Raw genomic sequence first — 12,116 nt, forward strand, 5'->3', positions numbered from 1 at the left:
TGGACAGCTTGCAGGGGGAAAGAGAGAGAGAGAAAGGGGGTGAGTTTACGGAGGGCAGGAGAAACAGGAAAGATGAGGGAAGGGGGAAGGGAGGAATTAGCAGATTGAAGATTTATCATTGAGCTTTACTGAGAGCGACTGTAAAAACCCACATGAGAGAGATAAGAACACTAAATGGAGAAGGAAAGAGAAAAAGAGATTCAGAAGGAAGCGCTTGACTTGTCAGGGCCGTTTCCAGAGAGATAGAGGGATGATAGATGTCTAATGCTTTTTGCCTAAATCCCATCATATTTTCATCAGAACACGAGGGGTCACTAAGGTCTCTTATATTCATGGGAAACTGTATCTGCTCACTGCATTACTGCCCATTTCAGTTCCATTATTAACTTAGAAGGTGAAACGCTTCCTCTGGTTTTTTTGGTTCTTTTTTTAAATCAACATAAAACTGCTTTTGCTACTCATTTGGCTCCAGGTGTTTCCTAGTAGTGAAGCAGTAAGAAATCTATGGCAGGATTTTCTCCACTAAGAATTATTTGGATGATGAAAATATATACATATATAATTTTTTATTTCAGAATTTAATTTTAATATTATACATTTAATTTTAAATAATGTTTTTATTTTATATTTTTATTATTATATTATATTATTTTATTGTATTATGTCAGGTTTTATTTTATAATTTAATATATATTGTTTATAATATTTTAATAAATTGTAATATTCTAATTTAACTTAATGTGTCAGCATATGTCATGTATAATATATATATATATATATTTATATAATATAAATATATACATATACTTTCATACACACACACACACACACACACACACACACACACACATATATATATATAAACATAGTATTGAAACATAATCAGCATTGTTCAGACAGGGCTTAAAAATAGGAAACAGAAAGCAATAATCTTTGATCAGTTATGTTACGTAACTGGATGCTTTTTTAGCAGTTTAATGCAGAATCTGTTCATGAACTTTAATTCACCCTATCCTCCGCATGCAACTAATGAAGCTTGTCTAACATCAATTAACATCTAGGTATCAAGGTATTCTTGTTGGTTAAACTATAGAAAAAACAGCATCCCGAAGCCAGTTTGGGTGCTACTTTCTTTCAGCATTTGGGATGAAACCTTGATCTCACGATGAAACACACTTAGAGATCAATACCGAATGATGACATCAGGACATAAATCCTCTTTTATTGATAAGAATCATCGTATTGCGGGTACAACATACATCCAGCAAAGCGCAAAAAGAATGAAAGCTGGAATTAGCTAATTAGCTTCATAAGACAGTATGAACCTTGATAAAAATGAGTACATTATATATATTAGACTGCTCAATTATGTTATAGTTTCATATTCATATTTTAGATGTTCTCCAAAGTGACTTAGAGACATTTTACATTCTGATATCAATCTTTTTCGTGACAGAAATGTGGCTTTCTAATGTCAACGAACTAAAACAAAGACACTGAAGCATCACCCAAGCAGACGGTACTACTGTAAATTACAAAAAACATCAAACTGTAAATCTACAAAAATCAAGAATGGGCGTTAAGAAACAAGCCACTCGAAACAAACCAGATAGAAACAAGCATCTGTTTTTTAAATTCTCAGGTTTCTAAAGACTATAACCAACCTCTCTCCCACCATCCCTGATCCCAAATCAGTCATGTATGGCGTCACACAGGTAAACATTCCTTTGAGCACACCTGCGCATGTTAAATCTGCTCATGCAAAACTAAAGAATCATTTTACAAGAATTCACCAGCACGAAGACTAAATCAGAGTAAGATTGTACCTGAACCATCTGCTAGTAAAACCGGCACATCTGTTACGCGGAGTTAGCGTATCGTAGCAATCACGATGCAGATGCAGCTGACATCCATTTACAAGCACAACAACGTGTGTATCAGTAGCCTGAAGGGTGATAAACTCACCAGAGAAGGTTTAAAGTCAACATGAAATTATGTTTTTGTGTTATCAGGATATTCGACAAGAAAAATGCTGGATGAGACTTGATTTTATCCATTGGGAATTGATTGCACTGGTAAATGTGACCAGAATGATGGATATGTTCAAATAAGTTCTTGAAGATGTCGTCCAAAAATGAAGGTCGTTTCAGAGGTGGAGCAAGTTATGGTAATTATGCATATTAAGACTGGGAATGTGTGATTTCATGTTGACTTTAATAGCACGCTTTGGTCTGTTCTCAGGTGCTACATACATGTAGGTTGTTATAAAATAGCATGATATGGTCCGCGTCACAAGAACTTAATCGCAGGTAAGTTCAAGTAAAATCTCACGAGAGTCCTTTGATCAAGCTTTCAACAGTCAACGCCTTCAGCCAATCATATTTTTCATATTACCTAAAGAAATTAGCTTTGCAAAGCACACAAATTGGACTTAGGATATTGCACAGACTGGTAAGCCGTCCGTGTTAGTTTGCCAAGTGAAGCACCATCGGATTTCCTTCACACGCTCAGTTTATTAGGTTGAGTGAGAGCTACTAGTCCGTAACTAATCCCAACATTCCCTACATTTCAGTGCACAGAAAAGCATGGAGAAATGTCTTTTTAGTGCTACTGGAAAACATCTGATCAGACAGTGTCCTAGAATGCAAAGTCGTTTTGTAAAAAAAAAAAGAAAGGCGTGGCTTTGTTTATTTCAATTTTTGGCATCTGTTCATGATTTTGTGTTCTATTTTCCATTCACATGTCTATTGTTTAGGTTTAGTTTTCATTCAGCATTACATTTTTTATTACAATCTGTTGAAGAACATTCCTAAAGATTGTCTTCAGATACTCCCGCCCAAATCCTCCAAGGTTACAGTTGCTCCGAGCGGATGACGTGGAAAAGCGTAACATTGTACAGGACTTGATGTCCGTTATTCCAGGCATACAGCGCGCGATCTCGTGGGTTGTAGTCCAGCATGGAGATGTGCGAGTACTTGTTCTGCAGAACGATATCGATGTACTCGTACGTCGAAGAGTTGGTGTGGTAGGCATAGTAGACTTTCGTCCCTCCCGAGTAGCCGTTGGTCACGTACAGCGTCCCGCAAATCATAAATGACTCCCCGGCGCTGCGTCTCGGGTGATTGGTCGTCCAGCTCTGGATTATATGCAGGGTCAGGGGGTGGAGCTTGCTGATGACGATGTTCCCCGCGTTCTGATTGGTGGCGTAGACGGCCCAGAGCCCACCCTCGTCAACCATGAGGTCGATGTCGGAGTGTCCGCCCCAGGCGTAGTGGTAGGTGTTACTGTTGCCCGCGTTGTCCAGACGCTGAGATTTACTTATGGTGGACGTCCTGAAGTCAAACTTGATGATCATGTTGCTTTGGAACTTGTTGAAGTAGATGGAGCCGTTGTAGACCACCTGACCTGTCCCAGACCAAGGGTGTGGCAGGCGGTGAGACGTGAAGTTATCTGACGTCATGAAGTCCGCCATAGATTTATATTCCCGCACAAAACGGTTGTTATGATAGCCGTCCATGTACCACACCTGAACAGAAGTGAGAGAGTAAGTGATTAATATAAATGACTTAACAATACAAGGAATTGATTTAATGAGACATATCCCTATAGCATGAGTATGTTGAGCAGATGTGCATTAGTTTTCATCTGGAGGATGTCGTTTTTAGCATTTACTCAACTGGAGTATGTCTGCCGGAACATTCCCTGTCGGATGCTTGCGCAACATGCAGCAGATGTTTGTCAGAATGTATATTGAACGCAATCTTTTTAAGATGTTCATTTGGGTTGTGCACCATTTTTAAATGAGAAGTAGTATACATGAACTTCAATTGAAATCCAGATTTATTTTGAATCTTGAATGTTGGCTTTACAAAGTCTTATTTGAAAACCTTGGTGTGTGTAGATGGATGGATGGATTGAGGGACAGATGGATGGACGGATGGATTGAGGGACAGATGGATGGACGGATGGATGGATAGTTGGATGGATTGAAAGTCAGATAGATAGATAGATGCATGGATGGATTGATAGAAGAATAGATAGGCTGATGGGTGAGTAGATGGATGGCCAGAATTCTGGCTTGACATTCACAGAATCAAAACTCGAGTACAGAAGGTTAAACTATAGACTCATCCTTTCAACGATTAATGGAAGTAGGTCAAGTTGTTCCTTATTTTGTCTGTGCTTGCATTAGATTTTTTTTGTTCTGGATGAATTTGCCAGCACAGCAGGACGTGTTCAGCGAGGTCTTAATTAAATTCCAGACTGAAGGTGTCCATCCTTCCCTGGCTGTGGCAGAACGCAGGCGGTGAAAACTGACAGCCAGGAAGTTGCTGTGTGCCAGGCATTACGAACCCTATGGGGATAATTCCAGATCATTCCGGATAAAAGCGACTCTCCGTGGAGATTTCCCAGCATGGCTGGGGCTTCTGTCTCTCGGTGAGCGAATGGAAAGGTAGAGCAGTCACGCTTATGGAATATTCCAGAGCCTCGCAGCCCAGCGGGACGTCTGTGTGCTCTCTTATATGAGGCACGAAGCAGTAAACAACATCTACTGTAAATATCAACATACAAACTCACTCTTTGTGCATGTTTGAACATACTGCACAACCTTTATCTCTTTTGAAACCCACATTTGTTCACTATAAGGCTGTAGAAATAACATTTGATTAGATTTTGTTGTGTTTTAACAGCATTCTTCAAAATATAAACTGTTCCAAAGCAGCTTTACACAGAGCAGTGTGGTAATACTCTCAGTGAGTGAGTCCTGGGCATAAGTGGCAACTATAAAATCCCCAAAAGTAGAAGAATGTGCCAAGAATCAGCTGAGGGAGCTCATCCTTTGGCCAACACCGAAATAACACCATAAAACATTTTTTCCCCCCAAACAGATGTTTTTTGAACCAGGATCTAGTCAGCTTTCCATGTAAAATTTGGTTGTTGTTTAAATGTTGTTTGAAGAAGTCTCTTATGCTCGCATTTATTTGCTAAAGAAATACAGTAAAACAGCAGCATTGTGAAATATTATTTTAATTAAATGTGTTTTCTATTTAAATATGTTAAAAAATGTAATTTATTCCTGTGATGCAAAGGTGAATTTTTAGCATCATTACTCCAGTCTTAAGTGTCACATGATCCTTCAAAAATTATTCTATTATTATTAATGTTGAAAACAGTTGTGCTTCTTCATATTTTTGTGGAAAATGTACTCTTTTCCACAATTCTTTGATGCGGTGTTATTTTAGTATCATTGAGATACTGCTGAATCAGGTTTGATTTTTTTATTTTAAGTTTAGTAATTGTTTTAGTAATCTGGTTGTGTTTTTCTCTTTTTTTAGTAGATTTAGTTTTTTTGTGTCAATATAGTTTTTATTCATTTTTGTTTTATTATTTTAGTGCATCAAGTTCAACTAAATAAAAATGAGAAATATTGCCTTGGCAACTAGCTGAAATCATTTTTAAATATATTTTCTTTTACTTTCATTTAACATTTATTTTATAAGTAACAACATGTTTTTTAATGGTTTTAATTTTAATTTCCGTTTTAGTTAACTACAATAATCCTGCTTTAATGAATAGAAATATCAAAAGTATAACATTTATTTGAAATAGAAATTATTATACATGTCTTTACTGTCACCTTTGATCAAATTAATAACTAAAAATATGAATTTATTAGGCACCCCAATGTATAATAAACAATACAAAAAATGGATATTATGAGATCTGAAATGTGATGTTTATATGCAAATAAGTTGCTTTAGTGAGTCAGATGTCAATCATTATGCTAATAAACTCCTTTGCAGAGACGAGTGTGTAAAACACGGTATATAATCCTCTCTGATAATCATATACATGCAGAATAAATATGATCATATCCTGTGCGATTTGGATGCCTGGACACCTTTTTGTTGATTTGTAAAGCTACTGGTTGCATTGCTACTTTAATTTCTGTATGCATCATCTTCAGGCCACAAAATACCTTTATGGTCAGAAGTTGGAAATCAAATAGGAATATGATCAGAATATAGAACGCTGCATTAATATTTGACCATATTCTGGTCGGTCACAGGGTGTTTGTTCGGCTTTAACTTAATGCTCACGCAGAGCTTGAATGCTGCTCCATCTCTGCTTGGTATCTCTGACAGCAACACGCTGCTCTGCCAAAGCTTTTTATCTTTGAAGAGCCAAAAACCGCTCTGAGATATTGCTTCTGAGATATTGCTTATTGTTCACTCCCACACACACACACACACACACACACGTCTCTCTCTCCATGCTCTGTCTGTCTCACACATCCAGCCTACGGTCTCATCAATCTTTGAGAACAAGAGCCTCCAACCCAAAGTGTGAGAAAACCAGAATAAGAGGGAGGGGGAAGCACTAAAACCGGGTCTGTGGGTGCGAATGAAGGTTATATGTTCACCAGCCTGATTTATAATTGCTCTGCTGTGTTAATGGGGTTTGGAGGGACTAGCGTGCACAAGGCATCACTTTAATGGCTTTTTGGGCTCGTAATTGTGTATTTTGAGGTGAATGTGTCTTGTTGCTAAATCAAAGGTCTAGTATGAGTGTTTGCAATGGGATCTAATATTTTTTGGTTTTGTATTGGAGTAGCTATGTGTTGTTCTTTTGCATTTTCCAGTCTACTGTACACTGTAAAATTAGTTTGCATTGTAGAGTGCATTGTACGTGAAAATAAATTTCAGCCTATCTACTTCAACATTTTACGTTTAATTGAATGGAACACATGGAGTCTTGCCATTTTTTTTAATTATTTGTGGAATTTACTAGCAATTTGTGAGTAAAACCTTTATCACTAATTGTTTTTTTTTTCATTGTACCATTTTAATTCTTTGCAAAATGCAATAAGAGCTGAACTACATTATGAATATAGCCACAGCATTGCTATATGTGACCCTATTGCTATGTGATTCTGCTGTAAAGCAGCTCCACTGAAGACAATGTTGTCGTTATTCAGTTCAGGCCAGTGATGATTCGTTTCAGTTCAATAACTCTCTTGATGTTGCAAAAATGTTCAATTATGAAACCAGTTCGATTCAGCTATAAAGCAGCTGTCATTATTCAGCTCAATTCACTTTAAGTTTTGTTCTCATCAGAGAAAGCTGCTTGCTGAGAAACTTCTCACAAACGCAGCAGTTAAAGCATATGGGATGCCAACTGCTAATTGCCAATTTGTCATTTAGCCACACTTTAATGCAAAGTTGCGTGCAGGACATTTATTACAGGAACAGTCACTTGCAACTTGGGGTTAAGATCCTGGCCACGGATGCAGTGCTGATGCTTCATAGATCAACCCGTGTGGGTTCGATACTATAACGTTTGGTAACCGGCCCAGATCGTTAACCACAACGGCATGCGATCCAGATAAATAGGTTATAGCACGCTTCTGCTCTGCCATACAACATCACCACAAACCCTCTTCACACTCTCACAAATGTCTGAGAAACGATTAGGCTAAGAATCAGCTTATATACACAGGCTATCAGGAACGTCTCACGCTCATTTCCAGCTGCCCTCATTTATCCTCCATGGTCTGCTGTTTCTTAACCTCCACCCTTTATCACAAGCCCCTCGGCAGCCTCCATTATGAGCCCCGCTGAAGCACTTCACATCTGGACAAGTGGAAATGATCTGGCCTCACTTATTTTTCCCTCGTGCCACTGAGTGTTAGTGACCTGACTTCAACTCTGTGAATGTTCAACTTACAAACAAATTGCTGTTTTGGACTGGATCTTTTTATAAGTGATTCATAAACTGTTTATAAATGTGTTTGAAATGATAAACGGTGTAAAAGTAAACTCACAAACAAATTATTGCGAACTTGTTTGATTATTTTGTTCCAGTGGACTCACAAACTGTTTGTAAATGTTGTTTGAATGATAAATAATGTAAAAGTAGCCTTGCAAACAAATGATTAATGATTTTTTTTTCGTTCCGAGTGATTCAGAATTTTTTGTAAATGTTGTTGGAATGATAAACAGTGTAAAAGTAAATTCGCTAACAAAATGAAGAATGAAAAGAATTATAAGAAGTTTAAAAGAAGGATAAAATGCAGTGCTTTGAATCCTGGGAACGTTTATGAGTGGATTATTTCTTTTTTTTAATTTTTTTTTTTTAACCAGTTCACAAAGACTAATTATCTAGGAACCAATTCATCTCCCACACAGTGATCATGTGATTTTAGCAGATCCTGATGATGGACTAAATATTTAGATGATGAATTTTCTGAAATGGCATGAGGGCAAAGAACTTCATTGTGCATTTTCCTCAAACATGTATATTTGCATTTGTGTATGATGGCTCGGCCTTGAGGTTTGTTTTTCTTATGATTATAAAGCAACATGGTTATAAAGCGGTTGCCAGCAGCTATGTGCTTGTTGGTTTTTACTGCGGGCATAAAATAACCAGCTATCCTCCACTACCAGCATGTTAATGAAGAAATGAATCCTGTTTGTCCTACAGAAGGAATTTATTGTTATACCAATGCTAAGAAATGCAGAAATGAAAGGAATCCACATTAAATTGATCAAAAGTGACAGCCTTGACATTTATAATATTTCAAAAGATTTCTATTTTGTATAAATGTTGTTCTTTTGAAGTTTATTTTCATCAAAGAATCTTAAAAAAATGGTTTCCACAAAAATATCAAGCAGCACGACTGTTTTAAACATTGACAATCATAAGAAATGTTTCTTGAGCAGCAAGGTGTCTGAAGGATCATGTGATACTGAAAATTCAGCTTTGCATCACAGGAATAAATTACATTTTACAATATATTTCAATAGAAAACTGTTATTTTAAATTGTAATAATATTTCACAATATTACTGATTTTTGGTCAAATAAATGCAGCCTTGGTGACTTGACACTCCATTTCCCCAAACGCCTGAATGGTATTGTATGTCTGATTGCATGTGTGTATATATTTAAAATAGTGAAATATGTATATGTTTTTGAGTTTACACTCACCCTAGTGTCTCCTTCAGGAGCGAGAGGGTCTGTCATCCAGGATCCGAATCGAGACCCGGATGTTTTAATAGTGATTGCATCACTAATGCCGGTCAGTTTACCACACGCTGCAGGATGCACAACACACATATTTAATTACACACATGTATAATTGCACTCACACACACACACACACACACTCTTACGAGAAGCATATTGTCACACACACAAGTTTAATGAGTTCAGAGATTTAATGCTGTAATGTTATGATGAGTCTGATTCAGTCATAATTACTGTGGTAATCTTATATCTTGGTGCGAAGGTTATGATTAAATGACTTTAACTGAGTCACACTAAGCTTCATTATGAGTTTTCATGACGAAGAGAGAGAGAAAAAGACTTCATTGATAATAGAGGAAAGCATACGAATGTTTTTCATGTGTGTGACAGGGAGAGAGAATATAATATACAGATAAATCGTAAGATAAATATTAAAAATGATGGTTTTTGACGTCCTGTGGTGATAGTGAGTAATAACCGTGGTGTGTGTGTGTATCTTCCTGCTCGGCCTCAACCATTCTACACACACACACACACACACACACATACATGATTGAGATTAACACACTGAGCTGTAATCTGTTGTCTGGGGGGGGAGATACAGGACTAAATTATTACGCTACTATCTTTAGACTAAAGCCCTGATTCTCTCACACTGCAGACACACATCTGCAGAAAAACACACAACCCTCTAACACAATGTATGAGATTACTGATTCATTGTCAATATACACTGTAAAAATAAACTAATACTTAAAATATAAATTTATTTTAAGTATTAGAATGTTTTCTACTTCTATTTCATGTTTATTTCAGTGTTACTTCGAGTTTCTTTTCCATTATATGTGAAATTTACTAGCAATTTTTGAGGGGAAATTGTTTGTACACCATACAGGAAAAAACTAAACATGAATTTCACGTGTAAGCACATGTGAGAACATGTTAAATTCATGTGTTCTTGTTTAATCTCATATGATCGCATCAAAATGGCATTTGAGGATTTATGTTTGAACAAGTGAAATAGTGAACTACATTTTTAAGTTTCTGATGAAAATGTGATTTTTGCTGTAAATCTGAAGGCTTAGAACAGTAATAGTGCTGCATCTTTCCTTGACAAAGCACAAACTCATTCATGTCACGTGTGGGATGAAAGGTGCATGGGAATATTTGAGATTCATATGGTTTCAGAGGTGGGTAGTAACGAGTTACATTTACTTCGTTACATTTACTTGAGTAAATTTTTTGAGTAACTAATACTTTTAGAGTATATTTAAAATTGGGTACTTTTACTCTTACTCAAGTACATTTTTAGTGAAAAAACGGTACTTTTACTTAGTTACTGTGGGTGACGCTCTTCTCGTTACTTTATCTTAATGCAATACGTAATAATAAAGACAAAAATGCTTCAATGTATCCCAAACGCGCCGTCTACCTTTCTCTGGTCAACGAGCGATGTCCGTTCGCGAATGATTCATTCTTTTGAGTCAATTCTGTTCGAAGGCTCGATCAAACCAGTTGGCAAACCAGTGAATCGGTTCGCGAATCAGTTTGAATGATTCGTTCAGTTCCCTGCCGCACGCGCCGAGTCGCTGAAGCGGTTCTCACTCAGATAACAGAGAGTTTATGAACATCAAGAGCGATGAAGACGTGGCTTTGGATCTACAGTCAGTTGAAAGCAAATCTGCAAAGGCTATGGTTTGCTAGCTATGAAGATCTTCATTAGATGAACACCGCGTGTGCTGTCTACTGTTCCACAGGTATAGGCCACGATACCACTATGACATTACCAGTTTGTTGTAAATGTAGCTTACATTAAATACAATCTAGAATTAATTCATTAAATAAGTTACTAAGCTTTGCTTATACACAATTAATATTGATATTTTCACAATATTTACGCTTGCAGAAATAAAAGCTACATTTGTTTACATTTTGCGGATTTGTTCTGTTGCGGTCTTTTGAGGAGATTTCTCTCTTCTCCGTGTCAGAGGTTATATACATACAAAATACATAATTAATAATGAATTAATATACTTAATTAATAACATAATTAATATAGCCTACTTTAAAATATAATTTAATTCAGTGATGCAAATCTGAATTTTTATCAGCTGTTACTCCAGTTTTCAGAGTCATATGATCCTTCAGAAATCATTCTAATATATTGATTTATTATCAGTGTTGTTGAAAAAAAACAGCATATGCTAGTTTGGTATGTTTTGAAGCTGTGATGCTGGTCTTTTGCTGGTTTATGCTGGTCATGTGCTGGTCTTAAGATGGTCAGACCATTTTAGGACCAGCTTAAACCAGCCCAAACCAGCATCCCATGCTTTAAAACATACCTATACCAGCATATGCTGTTTTTTTCAACAGGGTTTTGCTGCTTTTTTTGGAACCTGTGACATTTTGTTCACAATTCTTTTATGAATAGAAAGCTGAAAAGAACAGCATTGATAATAAATCAAGATATTGGAATGATTTCTGAAGGATTATATCACACTGAAGACTGGCTTAAAGGCTGATAAAAATTAATTTGCATCACTGAAATAAATTACATTAAAAAAACATCTTTTGAACGGCAGTTGTGTGTGTGTGGGTGTATATATATATATATATATTATCTAAATATCTATACATCTAAATAAAAATAGACTATATTCAGTATATGATCCAAAGTAGCGAGTAACTAACTACTTGAGTAGTTTTTTTATCCGATACTTTTTTACTCTTACTCAATTATTCAGACTATTACTTTTACTTTTACTTGAGTACAGTTTTTGGGTACTCTACCCACCTCTGTATGGTTTTCCTGTAAATGTTTCATACTCATCAGAAGCGACGCACATGGATGAAGCTCAAGTGTGTGTGTGAAGGAGAGATCAGTCAGTTGTTTTAAAGCTGTATTGATCGTACAGTGAAACTGGCCCAGATTTCACTTCCAGAAACTCGGCGTGAAGGAGAAAGAAAGATGATACACACCAGAGAAAAGATTCTTGTGTGTGTTTGTGTGTGTGCGTGCGTGCGTGCATGGATGCTGGGAAATGGAGGCTGTGATGGTGAATGCATAATTTTACTCTCTTATAGCTC

The 12,116-nt window shown here is 36.6% G+C and overlaps 1 protein-coding gene across 2 annotated transcripts in view; it reads right to left on the reverse strand.

Moving 5' to 3' along the window:
- Positions 1-1,188: 1,188 nt before the first annotated feature.
- Positions 1,189-12,116, reverse strand: part of LOC306862068 (noelin-like) — a 31,170-nt gene continuing 20,242 nt past the window's right edge. The window contains exons 5-6 of one of the 2 annotated variants that reach the window (XM_079404670.1): positions 8,991-9,097; positions 1,189-3,526 (exon numbers count right to left, since the gene is read on the reverse strand). In XM_079404670.1, the coding sequence (XP_079260796.1) occupies positions 2,852-3,526; positions 8,991-9,097 (782 nt within the window). In that variant the 3' untranslated portion in view covers positions 1,189-2,851. The remainder of the gene's footprint in view (positions 3,527-8,990; positions 9,098-12,116) is intronic. The other variant, XM_079404671.1, reaches the window with a different exon arrangement.

The sequence above is a fragment of the Barbus barbus genome (assembly GCF_936440315.1).
Source record: "Barbus barbus genome assembly, chromosome: 43".
NCBI lineage: Eukaryota > Metazoa > Chordata > Actinopteri > Cypriniformes > Cyprinidae > Barbus > Barbus barbus.